Source organism: Cervus canadensis, chromosome 4 (assembly GCF_019320065.1).
Source record: "Cervus canadensis isolate Bull #8, Minnesota chromosome 4, ASM1932006v1, whole genome shotgun sequence".
Classification (NCBI taxonomy): Eukaryota; Metazoa; Chordata; class Mammalia; order Artiodactyla; family Cervidae; genus Cervus; species Cervus canadensis.
The window spans coordinates 58,592,808-58,614,247 of NC_057389.1; the positions used below are offsets into that span (position 1 = coordinate 58,592,808).

Genomic DNA, 21,440 nt, shown 5'->3' on the forward strand with positions numbered 1-21,440 from the left:
CATGCATTTAGAAGTTAGGTTTTCTGTAAACTGCAGTGCAAAATTATCCTAACCAACATAGGTATCAGTTAACAATAGTAAGAATTCATCTTTTCAGGACTTTTAAAAAATAAGAATAGCACAAGCTTAATCAGGGCTATGGAAGTTATTAGAGCCAGATGGTGACACATGCATCCGCCCTATAGAATACACATCTAACACACAGCATCCAACAGAAAGGGCACAGGAAGACTTCAAGCATCCCAACAGCAAAACACCAAAGGGTGAGCAAAAGCTGCAAAAATAAGAACACTGGTCCACATGTCACACAACATAAAATCCTAATACTATAAAATCTACTAATAACAAATGATAAGAAATACTTAAAAGTTACAAAATATGGAGGGCAAGGTACTTTCTGACAGAATTCCAATATGTTTTTGACTGGTTTTTTAGAAGTCTGAATTAAATTTCACCATCAACTCAAGTTCATCCTTAAACACAGAGAAGAAAGGCGTATCACTTCTCCAAATGCTATCGCAAACTGCTAAGGTACCTAAAGCAAAATTTTCACAAGAATCAAAACAGGAGCATAATATGGATACAACCTAATTCTAACTTTAGGAACAATACTGAAGGACACGTCATAAACTAAATGTCTTAATGGAACTATATTAGAAGAGGGAGATATTGGTACCTTTTGAAGGCTTAGGTTGAATGCATTTTTCCCACGAGGTAATAATATAAACACTTAGATATATCCCCAAATCAGGACCGTACCTGTTGTCTTTTGGCTGCCATAATGTTCAGTTTATCCACTTCAGGTTTCAGGGCTTTATACTGTATTCCCAAGTCCTGTTCAGTGCCAGCATTCCTCAGTTTCAAAATACCATCTTCTACCTATAAAACACATCCCCACAAAAGAAAAATTCTCAACAATACAAGTCTGTACATAAAGAAGATCTAGAATTTTTTATTCCTTTCAACAGCTACTCAGATAGTAATCCAAACTCCCTCTTAAATTTACATTTGGGCAGGTACCACATGGGAGTTTTATGGGAAATAGGAAAGGACAGTATTATTTTGGCTTTCATGTAAAAGGATATAATTTAACATATCTTGATTTCTCAACTCTGGAACTCTGCTGGTACAAAGAAATGCTTAATCACTACCACAAAAAGGGAAGAAGTCAAAAACAATACCTTTTCTGAAAAGACAACATAGGCCCACAGCACAGCCAGTATCATGTCCACGTGGAATAGAGGAGCAAGTGGAAATTAAAAACATTCCTGGTCCACTTAGGTAAACCAAGCTCATAACCAAACCAAATCCTAAGGAATGCTGAACTAAGTATTAAGTATGGCCAGCAGCAGACTCGCTGTGATAGAACAAATTACAGACACAGGCCTGTACTTACAAGTTTCAGCTGAACAAGTAATTTGTAGACATCTGCCATGTCAGCCAAAATAAGCAGCCGGGTAACAGCAGAGAGCAAAGCCCGAGCTGCCCGAACCATGTTGCCACGCTTCACGGAAGAGCAGGGATCATCTGCAAACTCTCCTGCAGCACTCTTCATCAAATCACCTGTTTTACAGAATGGAAAATAAACTCAGCAGGAATGAAGCAAATAACTGGTCTACATTTAAAAACCAGTAATTCAAACTTTGTATGTTCATACACAGAATTTAAGGATTTTTATTTCTGCTATTTTCCTCTTGCATTTGTCTTCTAGCTGTCACTAAGACAAGCAACCACATATATTCCTGGTAAAAGCACAGTATCTGCAAAGTGATTTAGCACTATTTATCAAGAACCTTAAAAATACTTCTTTCCAATAAGGAAAAAAATACTTCTTTCCATTGATCTAGTAATACTCCTTTCCAAAAAGGACCATTATATGTATCCTAACAGGGAAAAAAATTCAAGATTTGAATGGGAGGAAAAAAATGATCTAACACAATCTACCCACACATCCAAAGAATAATAGAGAAACAGCAACCATTATGAAGGACCACCACACTTCATTAAGCATTTCAACTATCTAACGCATAGAGCTCAAACAAAGACTCACTGGTATGTGAAAAGACAAGAGTTCGTCACGGACTCATTCATTTTCCTCATAGCAAAACACTTACGACAGTTGAAATGCCCAAGCAAGCATCTAGTTAAGTAAATTATGGTAAAGCCTACAACTATTATGCAAATATTAACATATATATGAAAAATGTTAAAGTTTATGAAATGTTAAACAGAAAAAAGATGAAATGATAAATGTATGTAATCTGTGCTTTAAAAAAAGGAAAAAGATTGGAGTAAAAACACAAATAATGATTATACAAGATACAATGTAATTCTACATTATTCTGTACTTATAAAAGCATTTTCTATAACAGACATCATATTCATAACTTTAAAAATTAACCTAAAAATATATACATTTTACTACAGTTATGAGGAATATCCAGCTTATACAATCCCACCTTCAACAATGCTAAGAAGTTCTAACATTTCCTAGAAACTTGTAAAGTAACTTACACTGTTTTGTTATGTGTTTCTAATAATAACCATTTAAGGTACTTATCATTTTCTCTTCTTACAGATGGAAGTAACTGGAGAGCCAGGGCCTGTTCCTCTCTATGGTGATTATCTTTGGATTCCTGGAAAAGCAATTACTCCCTCCCTCGGTGGCTCAGCTGGTAAAGAATCTGCCTGCAATGCAGGAGACCTAGGTTCAATCCCTGGGTTGGGAAGATCCCCTGGAGAAGGGAAAGGCTACCCACTCCAGGATTCTGGCCTGGAGAATTCCATGGACTATACAGTCCATGGGGTCGCAAAGAGTCGGACACGACTGAGTGACTTTCACTTTCAACTGAACGTGTCCACTTCTGATTAAAGCCTAAAAGCTATTCACTCTCTCATCTCTTCCACAAATGTAAAAAAGCGCACTCTCATGAAGCCAAGCTAATTCTGAAGAAACCTACAAAACTTCTCTTAACTATCAAAATTTTAGTTGCAGAATATGAGCTTTAGCAGGGGAGTTAAATTCACCCTCAGTTCAGTCACTCAGTCATGTCTGACTCTCTGCGACCTCATCGACTGCAGTACACCAGGCTTCCCTGTCCATCACTAACTCCCAGAGCTCGCTCAAACTCATGTCCATCCAGTCGGTGATGCCATCCAACCATCTCATCCTGTTTTATCCCCTTCTCCTCCTGCCTTCAATCTTTCTCAGCAGCAGGGTCTTTTAAAATGAGTCAGTTCTTCAAATCAGGTGGCCAAAGTATTGGGGCTTCAAGCTTCAGCAACAGTCCTCCCGATGTATGTTCAGGACTAATTTCCTTTAGAATTGACTGGTTTCATCTCCTTGCTGTCCTAGGGACTCACAAGGGTCTTCTCCAGCACTACAGTTCAAAAGCTTCAATTCTTAGGCACTCAGCTTTCTTTATGGTCCAACTCTCACATCCATACATGACTACTGGAAAAACAGTAGCTTTGATTAGATGGACCTCTGTCTGCAAAGTTATGTCTCTGCTTTTTAATAAGCTGTCTAGGTTGGTCATAGCTTTTCTTCCAAGGAGCAAACGTCTTTTAATTTCATAGCTGCAGTCACCATCTGCAGTGACTTCGGAGCCCAAGAAAATAAGTCTCTGTTTCCCCATCTATTTGCCACAAAGTGATGGGACCGGATGTCATGATCTTCATTTTCCGAATGCTGAGTTTTAAGCCAGATTTCCACTCTCCTCTTTCACTTTCCTCAAGAGGCTCTCTAGTTCCTCTTCACTTTCTGCCATAAGGGTGGTGTCATTTGAGGTTATTGATATTTCTCCTGGCAATCTGAATTCCAGCTTGTGCTTCATCCAGCCCGGCATTTCACAAGATTTACTCTGTATGTAAGTTAAATAAACAGGGTAAAAATATACAGCCTTGACATATTCATTTCCCAATTTGGAACCAGTCCATTATTCCATGTTTGGTTCTAACTGTTGCTTCTTGACCTGCATAGATTTCTCAGGAGACAGGTAAGGTGGTCCAGTATTCCCATCTCCCATCCAAGTACTAACCAGGCCCGACCCTGCTTAGCTTCCGAGATCAGACAAGATCAGGCACGTTCAGGGTGGTATGGCCGTAGACTGGTATTCCCAAATTTTCCACGGTTTGTCGTGATCCACATAGTCAAAGGCTTTGACATGGTCAATAAAGCAAAGTAGATGTTTTTCTGGAACTCTCTTGCTTTTTCAATGATCCAACAGATGTTGGCTATTTGATCTATGGTTCCTCTGCCTTTTCTAAATCCAGCTTGAACATTTGGAAGTTCTTGGTTCATGTACTGTTAAAGCCTGGCTTAGAGAATTTTGAGCATTACTTTGCTAGCGTTGTGAGATGAGGGCAATTGGTGTGGTAGTTTGAACATTCTTTGGCATTGCCTTTCTTTGGCAGTGGAATGAAAACAGAACTTTCCCAGTTCTGTGGCCACTGCTGAGTTTTCCAAATTTGCACTTTCACAGCATCATCTTTCAGAATCTGAAATCTTAAATGGAACTGGAATTCCATCACCTCCACTAGCTTTGTTCGCAGTGATGCTTCCTAAGGCCCACTTGACTTCCCACTCCAGGAGGTCTGGCTCTAGGTGAGTGATCACACCATTGTGGCTATCCAGCTCATTAAGATCTTTTTTTGTATAGCTCTTCTGTGTATTCTTGCCACATCTTCTTAATCTCTTCTGCTTCTGTTAGGTCCATACCGTTACTGTCCTTTATTGGGCCCATTTTTGCATGAAATGTTCCCTTAGCATCTAATTTTCTTGAAGAGATCTCTAGTCTTTCCCATTCTATTGTTTTCCTATATTTCTTTGCACTGATCACTGAGGAAGGCTTTCATTTCTCTCCTTGTTATTCTTTGGAACTCTGCATTCAGACAGGTTTATCTTTCCTTTTCCTCTTTGCCTTTAGCTTCTCTTCTTCTCTCAGCTATTTGTGAGGCATCCTCAGACAACCATTTTGCCTTTTTGCATTTCTTCTTCTTCGAGATGGTCTTGATCCCTGCCTCCTGTACAATGTCATGAATCTCCATCCACAGTTCTTCAGGCACTCTATCAGTTGTAATCCCTTGAATCTATTTCTCACTTCCGCTGTATAATCATAAGCGATTTGATTTAGGTCATACCTGAATGGTCTAGTGGTTTTCCCTATTTTCTTCAATTTAAGTCTGAATTTTGCAATAAAGAGTTCATGATCTGAGCCTCATCAGCTCCAGGTCTTGTTTTTGCTGATTCTATAGAGCTTCTCCATCTTTGTCTGAAAAGAATATAATCAACTTGATTTTAGTTTTGACCATCTGGTGATAACCATGTGTAGAGTCTTCTATTGTGTTGTTGGAAGAGGGTGTTTGCTATGACCAGTGCCTTTTCTTGGCAAAATTCTGTTAGCCTTCGCCCTGCTTTGTTTTTTACTCCAAGATCAAACCTGCCTGTTATTCCAAGTATCTCTTGACTTCCTACTTTTGCATTCCAGTCCCCTATGATGAAAAGGACATCTTTTTTGGGTGTTAGTTCTAGAAGGTCTCATAGGTCTTCACAGAACCTTTCAACTTCAGCTTCTTCAACATTTGCGGTTGAGGCATAGACTTGGATTACTGTGATGTTGAATGGTTTGCCTTGGAAACAAACAGAGATCATTCTGTCGTTTTTGAGATTTTGAACCCAAGTATTGTGTTTCAGATTCTTCTGTTTTCTATGAGGGCACTCCATTTCTTCAAAGGGATTCTTGACCACAGTCATCTGAATTAAATTCACCCATTCCCGTCCATTTTAGTTCACTGATTCCTAAAATGTCAATGCTCACTCTTGCCATCTCCTGTTTGATCACTTCCAATTTACCGTGATTCATGGACCTAACATTCCAGGTTCCTATGTAATATTGTTCTTTATAGCATCGGACTTGACTTCCATCACCAGTCATATCCCCAACTGGATATTGTTTTCGCTTTGGCTCCGTCTCTTCATTCTTTCTGGACTTATTTCTCCACTCTTCTCCAGTAGCTTATGGGGCACCTACCGACCTGGGGAGTTCATCTTTCAATGTCCTATCTTTCTGTCTTTTCATACTGTTCACAGAGTCCTCAAGGCAAGAATACTGAAGCAGTTTGCCATTCCCTTCTCCAGTGGACCACGTTTCGTCAGAAGTCTCCACTCTGACCCATCTGTCTTGGGTATCCCTACATGGCATGGCTCACAGTTTCACTGAGTTAGACAAGGCTGTGGTCCATGTGATCAATTTGGTTAGTTTTGTGTGATTATGGTATTCATTCTGTCTGACCTCTGATGGATACGGAGAAGAGGTTTATGGAAGCTTCCTGATGAGAGAGACTGACTGCAGGGGAAACTGGGTCTTATTCTAATGGGCAGGGGCATGCTTAGTAAACCTTTAATCCAATTTTCTGTTGATAGAAGAACCATACAGTATTAAGAGTAAAGACAAGCTCTGTGAATACGTCTGTGTGTATTGTGAGAAATAACTCACAATGAAGAATTTGATAGTTAAAAGTTTTCCTGGATCTAAGATACAGACACATGACAATTACATGGATGTTTAACAAAAATGTTATTTTACAGTACTTAAAATGAGTGCTCAATCATTCATTTATTTATTTAACAAATATTTGAGCACCTCAAAGACTGTATTAGGTGCCAGTGATACAGTGCTCAAGAGACAGCCCATGTTCTCCTTGAGCCCTATGGAGGGGGAAGACAGACAAGCAAGCAATTAAAAGCTGATTAAGACAAGGCATCTGTACTCAAAGGGCCCACATATCAGGGAATATTACAATGCAACCAGAATTAAAATAGCCCTGTGGACAAGGTGCTATGGGAATACATTAGGAAAAGCTATTTACTCATGTACGAAGTTGTCTCTAAAGTCTTACAAAAAAGATATTTGCCTTAATGTTAAGCAACAGAGTTTCATCTATTTATTGAGAGCTTATTACACACTAAAACAGATCCACTACCAGGGATATATGAAGCTGAGCAAGACTTGCTCTCAAATTGTTTATAAATCAGAAAAGGAGTGATCATACAAAAATTATGTGTCATTTCTAACATACAAGCTTTAAGAAAGGCACAGAATAGCATAGGGCCAAAAAAGGAAGCACTAATGACCAGGGTGGGGTATAAGTGAAATGCCAGCAACAGTTTTATGAAAGACACAGTACTCTGAAATAGAATCTACCATCAAAGGACAGGAACAATTTGGGGCAGCAGAGTTAAGGCAGTTAGTACCTCAAGCAAAAGGAACAGCAACATACTAATATCTAACATTTATTAAATGCCCAGTCCATGACACTACACATATTTTATTTAATCCTATCCACCACCAAAAAATAGGTGGTATTAGCCCTTCTATACAGAAGAGACAACTGAAGTTTAGACAAGTTAACTAACTTAACCAAGTCAACTAATAGTAAATGACAGAGTCAGGATTTGTAATGCTTAATGCTTATGGTCTTAGGACCACGTAACAAACAGGCTGCATGTACAATAAAAAGGTGTATTTGATGTGTATTCTCTAGTCTAACTTGGAAGTGAGGGATATGTATAGAAGCAAGCATCAGATGATGAAGGGTGGAAGGCCACAGAGAGAGTACAAAGAAGAATCCCTGAGCCAAAGAAGGAAATCAAAGTCAACCTAACATATAATAAACTTGGCCAGAGATAAAGATCACAAAGCCACAATAAGAGCCCAGGAAAAGGCTCTGGTGGTCCAGACAGCTGAGACTCTGAGCTCTTAATAAAGGGAGCCTGGGTTTGATCCCTGGTCAGGGAACTAGATCCCACAGGCTACACTAAAGATCCTGTGTGCTGTAACTGAGACCTGGAGCAGCCAAATAAAAATAAATAAATTTGGGGAGGCAGGCAAAGAGCCCAGGAAAGAGCAATAGTTATAAAGGCTGGGATAAACTGATATGATAACCCTTGATTATTAAGAGGGAGGGAGGGCATCCCTGGCGATCCAGTGGTGACAACTCTACATTTTCACTGCTGAAGATCTGGGTTCAATCCCTGACAGGGAACTAAAATTCCACAAGCTCACTGGCATGGCACTCCCACCAAAAAAAAAAAAAGGGGGGGGGGGAGTGAAGGAAAAGAAAGCATGGAAGATCACTTAAAGAATTCAAGGTATACGTGTCCTGAGATGGAGAAGAGAGCCAGAGCATAAACGTGTGCACATGAACGGGGGAAGGTTTTTTTTTAAAACAACTGGAGTCCTTGAGACTGTGCATTTAGGAGTAAGGGAAGGAAGACTCTGTGACAAGAGAAACAAGGAGACCCAACATGATAAACTGTCAAAATCAAGAAGTATTTGCATACGAAAGTGGTCAACAAAGTCAAATATATACATGGAGATCATCAGAAGAGAATTGAGAATCCAGAAGTATAATGAATTAATTTTCAACAAGGCTGCCAAGACCATTCAATAAAGGGAAAAAAATATTTTTAACAAATAGTGCTGGGACAACTAAATATTCACATACAACAAAATGAAGCTTGACCCCCAATCTCATATCATATACTTTCAAAATAGATCAAAACCAAATATAAGAGCTACATTTATAAAACACTTAGAAGAAAACATTGATATGTCTTCAAGACCTCCAATTAGGCAACAGTTTCTTAGATATAACACATGAAGTACAAACAACGAAGAAAAAAGAAACAAAGTGAACATCATCAAAATGTAAAATGTTTGTGCTTTTAAGGACAGGCTCAAGAAAGTAAAAACACCCACAGAATGGGAGAAAATTTGGGGTACTGATAAGGATCAAAGTACCAATAAGACATAAAGAAATCTCGGGTTTCCCTGGTGCTCAGTGGTAAAGAATCTGCCTGCCAATGCAGGAGACACAGGTTCAATCCTTGATCTGGGAAGATCCCACAGGCCACACAGCAACTAAGCCCATGCACAACTATTGAGCCTGTGCTCTAGAGCCCAGGAGCCACAGCTACTAAAGCCCACAGGCCTTAGAGCCTGTCTCTTTAACGAAAAGCCAATGCAATGAGAAGGCCTCGCACTGCAACTAGAGAGTAGCCCCAGTTCACCACAACTACAGAAAAGCCCACACAGCAACAAAGATCCAGCATAGCCAAAAATCATTTTAAAAAAAGGAAAATGCATATCAAAAAAGGTACTCTTAAAATCAACAATAAAAATACAAAAAAAATCCTATTTAAAATAAACAAAGGGGGACTTCCCTGGTGGTCCAGTAGTTAAGATTCCGAGTTTCCAATGCAAGAGATATGGATTTAATCACTGGTAGAGGAACTAAGATCCCACATGCCATGTGGTGTGGCCAAAAATAAATTAACTAATTAAAATAGGAAAAGGAATTATACCACATGTCTCCAAAGAAGATATGTAAATGGATAATAAGCACATGAAAAGATGCTCAATCTCAATTGCTCTAAGGGCAAAGCATGTCAAAATCACGAAATATCACTTCATATCTACTAGGATTGTTGTTGCTGTTTAGTTGCTAAGTTCTGTCCATCTTTAAAAAAGACAAACAACAACAAATGTTTATGAGGATACAGGGAAACTTGAACTCTCATAGTCCACTGGTGGGAATATAAAATAACACAGCCACTGTGGAAAACAGACCAGCAGTTCCTCAAAAAGTTAAATGTAGAGTTTCCATAGTTATTCAGTCTCTAGGTCATGTCCAACTCTTTGCAACCCCACGAACTGCAGCACGCCAGCCTTCCCTGTCCTTCACTATCTCTGAGTTTACTCAAATTCATGTCCACTGAGTCAGTGATGCTATCTATATGTTACCATGTGATCCATCAATTCTACTCCTAGGTATATACCCAAGAGAACTGAAAACAAATGCCTACACAAAAACAAATATATGAATGTTCACAGAAGCACTATTCTTAACAGTTGACATATGGAAACAATCCAAACACCCATCAACTAATAGATAAAGAAAATGTGGTGCATCTACACAATCAAATATTTAGCCATAAAAAGGAATAAAATACTGATACATGCTACAACACGGATGAACCCTCAAAGCATTATGCAATGTGAAAGAAGCCTGTCACGAAAAGCCATATATTGTAGTACTCCCCTTATATGAAATGTTCACAATAGGTAAATCCAGAGAGACAGAAACTATCACTGGTTGCCAAGGGCTGGGGCAGAAAGGAAGACTGAGGATTACTAACTGCTAATAGGTTTGAGGTTTCTTTCAAGGATAAAGAACATGTTCTGGAATCACAAAGTGGCGACGGCCTATATAACCTTGTAAATACACTTAAAAACCAATGAATTTGTATGCTTTACAAGAGGGAATTTTGTGGTATGTGAATTATGACTCAATAAACAAAGACAAACAAGAGTATCAAATGCAGTGACCTGAAAGTGTACACAATGTGGAGTTACAGGTTAGCTTAAGGTCTGACTTTGCCACTTATGTGACCAAACTCCACAGCCTGTTTCCTCCTCTGAAATATGTAGAGAATACCCTGCTGTGAGGGTCAACTAATAACACATATAAAAGGCCTTTATAAGGTACTTTATTACCTTGCACCGGAAGATAATACAGGGTTGGTAGAAATTATTACTATTAGGCAAAACACAATGAGAAGACAGAGAAAAGATCTTCATTGCACTTCCTGAGTATTCAAATCTGTTCAACAATGTTCCTCAAGGGCATTCTTGCCTTCTTTCAGCAAGTGTTTACTGAGTGCCTGCTATGAGCCAGGCACTAAACACTTGGTATAGAAATTAACCAGACATCGGGTAGAGAGGGAGGTGGGAGGGGGGATCGGGATGGGGAATACATGTAAATCCATGGCTGATTCATATCAATGTATGACAAGACCCACTGTGGTACTGTAAAGTGATTAGCCTCCAACTAATAAAAATAAATGAAAAGGAAAAAAAAAAAAGAGGATTAAAAAAAAAAAGAAATTAACCAGACAAAAATTCCTGGCTCTAGGGAGCTTATAATTTAATGAGGGAATGATAACAAACATAATAGATAAATCAATTATGGAGGGGCAGTAACAGAAAGGACAGAGAGGGGGGATATAATATAGAATTTAAAACGGGGATCCAGGAAGGTCTCAATGAAAAGATACACTTGTGGAGTCTTGAAAAATGCAGCACAGGAGGGATGTGTCTGTCTCAAGGCAACATTCCAAGCAGAGGAAACATCAAGTAAAGACCATAGGGTAGACGAACTCTAAAATGATCTCGGAAGACCAAGAAAGCCAGTGGAGGTAATGAGGAAGAGGGACTGGGGGAGGTAAAAAAGCCAGATCTAATGGGTAACAGAACCAGTTAGAAAACAAAACTGCTCTTTCAAGAATCTGATCTGCTCCTAGGAAGAAAATTCAAGGGCCTATTAGCAAAAAAATTTATTTTGTGCAGTATTAGCAGTAGAATGGAAGAGAGTATGATCATGAATTTACAAGTCAGACAGAAACTGTAGCTTCACCACTACCAGATCAGTTTCCACAGTTGTGTAACAAATAATACAGGTGACCCTCACTTTGCACAGTAGTGCTGGTCTATAAAAATGATCACACAAACTGAAACAATGCGATGCGATCTTAATTATCAATGGGAAAAATTACAACTGTCTTGTGATCTTCAAAATTTTCTCCCAGTTAAGAGCTTACTATTCCTTATATATATATATATACACACACACACATACATACAGGGAAATGCAACTAAAATAGTACAACTAATATTTATTTAATATGTAACTTAAAACATTATGAACACTGAGAACTAAAATGTTTCCTTCTATGAAAACTACTCAAAAGTAGTTTTTGAAAAATGATTACCTTTTTCAACGTGATACAGAGTGAGCATTTTTTACTCACTTCACAAATTATCCTATTTCTAAGTCTGGATCAGTTTCAAACATTTTATCCTTTGCATTTTCATAATGATGAACTATCTCCAAGAGTCCCTTTAATGTGAAGGTTTTGATGACATCATTTCCTCTTGGACATCATTATCCTTTTCATCACAACGACTTATCTCACTTACTTCAGGGAGTTAGCCTTCACAAAGTTACTCTGAGTATCTAAAGTTTCTTAAACAGCAGCACTGTCAACATTTCCTCAGGCAGCAAATTCCTTCTGTAACTTGGATTTATTACTTTTCCTTTCTTTGCTGCCTTCATCTTTGCAAATTCCCTCTTTCAAGGCTCTCTTATAAAATGGCGGGTTTTATAAATGGTGGGTTTATCACCCAGATACAAGGAGGCAATGCAACTACACACTGCATGAACTGAATAGTTGCAGCGATCAATCAATCACTAACAGACCATGAAAGAAGGAACATGATTCGTCAGTGATCTTGATGCACACCTTTTATTTATGTAATGATTTCTACACTTCACAGTTAGCAGCTAAGTCTGTACTTTATGCACTCACTCAGCTAATACATGAACCATGTTGTTGGAGGACTGGTAATACTAAACTGTGGTAACAAATCTGTGCATACTGGATACATGCAAAGTGAGAACTGCCTCTATCAACCTCCCAGGCTTATGAAACCCAGTGTTTTTGCATGTAGAACTGCCTCTATCAACCTCCCAGGCTTATGAAACCCAGTGTTTAGGAGAGGGGTTAGAACAGTGCCTGCACTCCCATACTATCCTTTTTTATCACTATTGGAATCAGTTACAGACAGATTGGGCAGGGAAAGGATACAAAACGACACTAACGACACATATTAAAGAATGAAGAAAAAAAAAAAGAATGAAGATTGTAGCTCAGGGAACACACATAATCAGGACCACAGGAGGAAGTGAGAGCCATGGAGTTCTTGTACCCTTGGATGAGAAGTGAAAGCAGAGGCTTCCTGGCAGTATAAAGTTCAGCACTGCTAGAGAATCTGTTTTCTCAGAGGCAGTAAATGAAGCTCTTCTAAAAAACTGGAGATGGAAATGGAAATGAGGATTTGAGGAGAGTGAAAGAAACTCTCAAGTAGCTGCTATAGAAAATGAAAAAGTATAAAAAAATAAAATAAAAAAAATAAAAAAGAAAATGAAAAAGTGAATTAACCTGAGGTAAATGAAAGAACTGTGGGAAGAACTAAAGGCCCAGAGTGAGCCAAACAGGATGAACTGAAAGTAGATTATTAAAGCTACAGACCATCTAAATGAATCAAAACTATTTAATGATTAGCTTACATTCAAATGGACAAGTATAAAGTCTTAAAATTTAACTTTAATTACTTACTCTCACTGTAATAATCCCCCAATTTATTCCCAGCTCTAATCTCTTTTTGCACTATAACCCCCTCCTTCCACATTCTCATTCCGACCTAAATTCCTCTTAAACAATTTCATGCCTCTACAGCTATAGCATGATATCATTCCAAAATAGTATCAAGGCAGGTAACACATAAGTGGAACTGAAAGGAGAAACAAAGTAAATAAATTCATATCCACCCTCATCTCTCTTAGCTCACAACCATAATGGCAAATATTTAACTTTGTAGCTAAACATTCGTTATTAGGAATGAAAATATACATGAGAAACATACTGTATGATGGATTAAAACATACAAATTTTTTCTACTCACAAAACTATGAATATGAAAATATGCCTTTAGCTTTACAGCAGGGGGCACAAATTCCTGTTAAATGGTCATCTCTATAAAAGGAACATGACACTTTGAGACTGAACTGATGGTTAATAAGTTAAAAACAATAAAATCTAACTGTCAATTAGTTTACAATGCAGGCATGTAAAAGTTACCACAAATGCACTCTTTCTGTAGGCCAACTAGGAAAACTGAGACAGACTGCTCACAGTCAGCAGTGAAGATTGAGAATATAGCTGGGTCTTCTAGCCGTGACTCAACTGTCTAGAGTCTACTACTTGACATCTTGTATTAACCAAGATATAATGGACACGGAACTTAAGAGAATGCACTACTACTGTTCCATCAACCATAAAACAGATCTGTCAACAAGTCCATCCCCAGGCATTTTCCCCTAACTAAGCTGGCGATAAAAGTTAAGCTCCTCTGGAGTTCAAAACAAGAACAAAGGGCAACTGTAAATAAACTAAAAACCACAGTTCTACATTAGAACAGGACAAGATAAAGGCTTTCTGAAGCAAATACCCTGAGTAAATTCCCTCCAAAGCAATCTTAACTTATAAAATTATGGGGAAAGGACAGGCTAGAAAAGTGTGTGTGGGTGTACGGGAAACAGACACACACACACAAATAGACAGGAAAAGAAAAAAACAGAGAGAGAAGGCTTATTTTTTCTAACTTGAGCCTAGGAAAAGTGAGATATTATGAGAGATTATATTGCTCCTTTAAAACAAAGGATGTTGCTATGTTAGTGAATATACACTTCTCCCAGAACACTGTCTGGCATAGATCAAACAAGGTATTTGAACCGGGTCTGAATCCCAACTTGGCTATTTGGTGTGACCTCAGGCTGCTTCAGCTCTGTTTTCTCTTCTGTAAAATCAGAATACTATCTCCCACCCCCACTGAGCTATTTTGAAAATTAAATGAAGCAATAAATACAAAGCTCAACAATTATTTCTGTGCCCCTTCCACTTTCCCAACTACCTTCTCCAACTCTTAAAACTATTCAGAACATTGTCATTGCTCTCATATCAATCATTTCTTAATTTTCAGAAATAAGGTCATGTTAGCAAGTTTCCTAAAGGAGGAAAAACTGACTTAATTTGTAGTGATGAAGCAGTAAAAGAGGTGCCTCCTTCACTCCAATCTCCATAGTGCAGAAAGAGGTAAAAACTGATCCTTTTGTGATAACAGCTACAAGCAAAGCTATAGTTCCCCTTGCTGGGGGCTTCCCAGGTGGTGCTAGTGGTAAAGAACCTGCCTGCCAAAGCAGGAGATGTAAGAGATGCAGGTTCAATCCTTGGGTCGGGAAGATTCCCCTGGAGAAGGGCATGGCAACCCACTCCAGTATTCTTTGCCTGGAGAACCCCATGGACAGAGGAGCCTGGTGGGCTACAGTCCATGGGGTTGCACAGAGTCAGACATGACTGAACTGACTTAGCACGCATGCACAGCTGGGTGTTTTAGCTTTTCCATGTGATTTTTAGAATTAAGAGAGGGAGAGAACCCCCAGTGAGGGGTAGGGCGGGAATTAAGCCAATCTGAAGTTCCTCCAAGTTTGGAAAAGTCTTTCATCTTCCTCATATATCCTATTTACATCTTCTCATCCCCAAAAGCCCATGCCATACCATAAGAATGGCTTCCAATCACAATGCCATAGCAGAGGATACCAAGTCCTCAGAAATTTAGCTATGGAAACATCTCTATAAGCCTTCAAGTGTTCTCCAAGAAGACTCAAAAGATAAAGTTATATTTCTCCTAAAAATAATACGAAGGTTTGGGTAAACTCCAGGAGCTGATGATGGACAGGGAGGCCTGGCGTGCTGCAGTCCATGGGGTCGCAAAGAGTCACACACGACCGAGCGACTGAACTGAACTGAAGGGTACTTCTAATAAGTTCCTTGGCCAGAACTTTTACTACCTTTAGATCCAGAAAAAAAAAGAACTCTTGCCAGTCCAGCAAAGGGACATGGTTTAGCTTCTGTAAATTACATAATTCACCCATTTCAGGTATCTTTATTAATGAAAGAATTTTTAAAAATTTCTATCTTAAATCACAGATATACAAGAATCTGTACTGCACAATAAGAACAGAAATCACAATGTGTTTACATCATTAGGGTGGGATGGCGGAGGTGTTTCAACATATTTGAAAATACTAACACAGGTGGTATATCACCAGGTTGTATAGCAAGATGGGTGATTATTTTCTACTCTGTGGGGGTTTTCTTTTTGAACTTTCTATAATGAATGTATTTTTAAAGAAAAAAGTCCTCAAATGATTTTAAAATGTAAAATATCCTTAATTCATGCTTGTGACACATAAAACCCAGGTTTTCCTAGAAAAGAGTAACTTAAAACACTCCAAAAGAGCCTGTATGCAAAATTTCTTTTTTTAGAAGTATAAAAAAATCCCATGGCTACTAGTGTCAGTGCTAGAAAGGAAAATTAGCATTCATTATGAAATAAAAGCTTTGTAAAATCAGCTATCTTGAGAAGCTTATCCAAAATATGGAAAAGCAAGGAGTAAAATAAAGAAGGGGCCCATTTGCAGCCCCAATCTCAGAGTCATTATTTTTTGTTGAGTTGCTGCAGGACAAGTTCAATTATTATACAGACCTTAATAGACATTTCTTAAATACAACATTTTATAAAAGCATATTTTTTTTTACCAACTGCCAGATCCAAAAAAAAAGAAAAAAAGGTATTTTAAAACATCCACCCAAATATGCTTTTGAAGCCCAACAAACACAGTTCAGCATTAAAACAACAGAAGCATCCAGGAGAAGAGTTAAAAGCCATTTATCATCTTAAGCATGTTCCAATTATTTATTCATTTCATGATCAATTTCATGACCATATGTGGAATTCTGATTCCCCCTCTCCCACTAATTTCCTGGATGACTTGCTCAAGTCACTTTCATCTATTTATTTCAAAATGATTTTAACTGGCTAAAATTTTTCATCCTCTCAGATATCTCACACTATCCTTGTTAACAATGGCAGGCTCAGTCTTTAAAACTGCCCTATTTATCACACTCCTTTTAGATTTCTGAAAAGTGACTAAAACTCTGGTCATAACAATTTTAAAGTCTTTAGTTTTCTGGTTCAAAATAACCTCTTTAAATCATATTACTCTATAGAGGGTATTATTCAGCCATTAAAACTTATGTTATAGTAGAGTACTTAAAGATACTGAAAGCTGTTCAGGATCCATTAAGCGAAAAAGGTAAAATTGAGCAAAACATAATTCTACCCATGTCAATACATTCATCAAAGACATGGGTGTACCTATTGCTGATTCTTGTAGATGTTTGGCAGGAAACCGCAGAATTATATAAAGCAATTATCCTTCAATTAAAAAACTAAATAATTTAAGTGGCAAAAAAAAATGCAGACTTCCCTGGTGGTCTGGTGGCTAAGACTCCGCACTCCCAATGCATGGGGCCCAGGTTTGATTTCTGGTCAGGGAACTAGATCCCACATACCACAACTAAGGCTATATAATTTTTTTTTTTTTTACACTGAAAGGGTCTAGATCAAAATATTAACCATTGACTTCATCTATGGGTAACCACAAAACTATAACTGATTTTTACTTCTTTTTTTGCTCTATCAAAAACACGTTAACTGCAGAAAATTAACTTTTGCTAAAGGAATTTTTTAGTTCTACACAGAGTATCCAGAGGAAGAATAGGGAAAAAAAGCAAGCAACCAACATCACAGTTAACTCTGTTACAAACTGCCCTATACTTAACAGATGAGCCTTTTAACACAGGAGAAGGTAAAAAAAAAAAAAAAACCAGCCAGCCCTAAATTTGAATACCTAGAACCTCCCTATCACAGGATTCCTAATTCTTGACAGTTACTTTTTCATCACTTTAGTTCCACTGATAAACTTACTTTATACCAAATTTTCTAAATTTATCTGATTAAAGGATCTCACCGAAAACTGATAACTGTTTTTTATTTCTTTGTTATCATTCCACCAACTTTCTTTTTATAAAATAATACATTGACAGGACCATGTCTTCATAAAATTATTTGCCAACTTCAAGGTAATCAAGGATTAGCACGCATTTTCCAACCTGTCCCAATCCCTTCCCCCCAGTCCTCAAAATTTCTAAATTCATTTTCCATGATCTGGTAATAAAGTAAGACATCTTCCACGCTCATCAATGAAGACAAACTGGCAGTATACTTGCAAAGAAAAACAGATTTTATAACAGTACTTATCAGAAGGAACCAACGGTGGAATATATCTGTCATAATTCACACGCCCTATGACACGCAGATGAGCATGAATAAAACAGTTAATCCTCTTCGCCTTCACCTTTCCATTCATCAATGAGGGATATTTGGCAAAAACCACAGACCCCTGGATAACACCTCCATAGTTGTAGAAAAACTGACCATGATTCAAAGAATTTCTGACAGATGCTTTAAGAGAACTTTCCTGGGATGCCATTTTTAATCCACAAAACTGTTTATCTTTAGAAAATCAACCCAGAATATTTAGCATCATGTTATTTAAATACTGTAAGTCCATCTGAATCAGTTCAGGGAACACCTAGAAAAATTCTCAAACTACACCCTTCTCCATCCACTGTGGGTGAGAAAAGGAGTTTTGAATTTCTACTTTTTCTAGTAGACAGAATTGATTTTTTTTTTAAATTAAAATAGAGTACCACACATATTCATGTTCTCATTTTCCTTACTAATTCAAGTGTGCCCTGCTGCTATTCAAAAACACTCCAAAGAGAGGCACTTACTTCCTGATTACACATTCAAATAAATGCATAACATGCATTTCAACTTGGAATCACTTTCTTAAGAAATTAACTAGTAGAAACCACGTTTCTACATCATGGTTGAAGTCAGGCCAAAGTCAAAAATTCAGTACCTAACTTCCTCAGCTACACTGTACAAATATATTAAGGCAGGAATATTATCCACTGTATCTTAAAAGTATCATTATCCTGATTAGTACTATTATTTTTGTGAGTTTAACAAGACTTTAAAAAATGGGAGGAGCAATTTCAAAATGACAGGAAACACTAGAATTTAATAACTTCATTCTCCTTTCCTCACTCTCAAGATGGCTACACCGGAACCCAAGTCTCTGCAAAGTAGCATATGCTCACACAAGGATAGTGATCCAGAAGTGGACAGCATCCCTGACACACCCCAGGTGAAAGAAAATACAGCCTTCACCCTAAAGACTTACAGTTTAAGTCAAGCAGACAACTTTAAGACATAAAACACCTGGATGACAACTAGTTAATGATTTTTGGAATTTATATTTTGCTTTTCCTGCTCAAGTTAAATGAAGAGCAACAGAAAATGGATTAAATAGAGTGGAGGAACAGGGGTCAATAATGAACAAGTTTTAAATTAATCACAGTCCTCAGGAACATATGAAGGGTAGGAATTGGAGTGGGAGCCCTTTAAACAACAGATACAGCCATCACAGGATCACACAAAAAGAGACATCCACAAAAATAAGCAGTGAAAACAGGATGAAAAATCTACTGAGATAGCAAGGGGAAAAGGAAGGATAACAAATGAGAAGGCAGAACTTAAAGCAAGAGTATGTGAAAAATCAGCTGATTTCTTGTTAAGTTTAATGAAGAAAGTGATTACACTAATCCGGAAACCTAATTAACTTAAATTTAATCTTTTTCAAAATGTTAAATGTTTCTCTGCTATTGCACTTCCATAGCATCATTAACACTTTTTGAAGCCTGTACTTAATATTCCAGGGTAGGAATACTTGTCATTTTTCTCCTGTGAAAAATTAAAGAGCCCATGTATAAGATCCAGCTCATGATTCCAACCTGAATAAAACCACACTAACAGCACCAGGCAAATTAAAATGCAGTCTCTCTCACACACCCACACAAAGCTCCTCGAAGCTATGCTTCAAGTCTTCACATCATGAACTTAGCAAGCCCACACTTCACTCTGTCTCCTGTCTATCTCTCAAATCCTACTCGAAACAGTCACTGGCAGCTGCTTTGTCCTGATCACATCTGCCTTTTAACATCTATCTTGCAGGCTGCCTATATTAGATGTGGGTACATCAGTCTAAAGCTGTCAACATCTGCACTGGACAGGAGACCAATTTTCACCTCCTTCAATCTGACTCTAGTCAGTTGCCAGGGAGAAAATTATGCCTCAAGAGCCTGACAGCTTGGGCTCAATATTCTTTGTCAGGAATAAAATACATCATTATTTTCCCTAAAACTGCCTTGCCAAGATTTACAATAAAATAAACACACACACACACACACACAAACATGTACAATCACACATATACCTGTGGGTGCACACACATTTCTCCATATGTAGATATCATTTTCTCCCTTTATACAAATCATTCACACACATAACAAGGAAGAAGGCCTCTCTGTCCTCAATTTCACTACATAATTACTATGGTAAATAAAAGAATGTCTCTTAATAGCAATTTAAACCCTCACTGCCTATCCCTTCTTTATGACAATGTCCTTAAAAGACAGTTTTATCAAGTAATTCTGTACTTTCAAGATTTAAAAAAGCTAAGAAGACATTTGTGGAACAAGTCCACGTCACCAATGAACTATAACTGCTAAGATCACAAGAAGCTGGTAAACGCAACAGCTTTAACTATTGTTTTAGAAGACCAATAAACACTGCTTTCTTGCTCTAAGTGACAAGACACTTTCTACAGAAAAGAAAGTTCCTGTAACAAAACTGCAACTAAGTACTGAACAACACTGACTGTTCTCATAAGCTGAAGTCCTTCTACTCAAGGACAATGGGCTTGCATTATAATCAAAGTTTACCTGAAAAGGAATAATGATCTCAAAACCAGAACTGGAAAAGCCTCCCAAAAAATCTTAACACAAATACTGCTTGACATAAACAGACATGAAAGGTGGAAAACTATAAGCCAAACATCAAAATGTTTGCTTTCTGTTTACTGGACAAGGACATTTAGTAAAAAAAGTTTACTTATTTTCACCTTCTATCCATTTAGAGAGAAGGGGTATGAAGGTGTTACTATTAAATGTTTTTCCAATATTAGAGAAAATAAATCTCGAAATTTCAAATATTGGCGAGGATTATTGCAGTGAATTATCTAGATATTTTCATGTTGTTCACCATGTAAATAATAGCACATACATGAGAGGTGACTGGGTGTAGTTAGTAGCAAGGCAGTCATAGAACAAAAATCAAAGCAAACAGTCTGAGAGGCAGTAAGAGCCATGGATTTAGCTGCAGTCTTTGCTCTATTCAACAGAACTCAACCACCTTTTCAAGGACTACCATAAATCAGGTCCCACCATTAATATCATTACAGACAGACACAATCATGTCTTGATTCTCAACTCCAAGTTAATGCTACCTCTGCATACCAATATACTAGCAATGAGAAACCTAGAAGATTAGCATCTCCAGGCCAATAAGCCAAGTCTCAATTTTTGAAAACTTGGCAGAATGCAAGTCAATAAGAAAAATAACAGGGATTCAACAAATCTGCAAAGCAGCACTATTATTTATAAATACTTACCACTGCCCTAAAGACTCTCACAAGCACCATCATGTTTCAATATATTCATAAACACAAAGAAATGGTCAACATCAATTACTGCAAATAATGCGAACTTTTAAAAAGAAAGTAGCATATTACACCTCTAAAGACAGCAAAAAATATTAATGAACTATCCCATTACTTGTCAAGAAGGATAATTTGCTTTCATTAAACATCATATTATTAACATCATATTCCGCATTCCTCTGGAGAAAGGGGAGCTCCCCCATTCCTTGTGCCCTGGGGTGAACATG

At 37.8% G+C, this 21,440-nt stretch overlaps 1 protein-coding gene across 2 annotated transcripts in view; it reads right to left on the reverse strand.

Annotated features, from left to right (window-relative positions):
* The window catches only part of CTNNA1 (catenin alpha 1), a 171,826-nt gene that overhangs the window by 116,714 nt on the left and 33,672 nt on the right, over window positions 1-21,440 (reverse strand). For both annotated transcript variants that reach the window (XM_043465373.1, XM_043465374.1), the window contains exons 4-5: window positions 1,397-1,563; window positions 760-879 (exon numbers count right to left, since the gene is read on the reverse strand). In XM_043465373.1, the coding sequence (XP_043321308.1) occupies window positions 760-879; window positions 1,397-1,563 (287 nt within the window). The remainder of the gene's footprint in view (window positions 1-759; window positions 880-1,396; window positions 1,564-21,440) is intronic.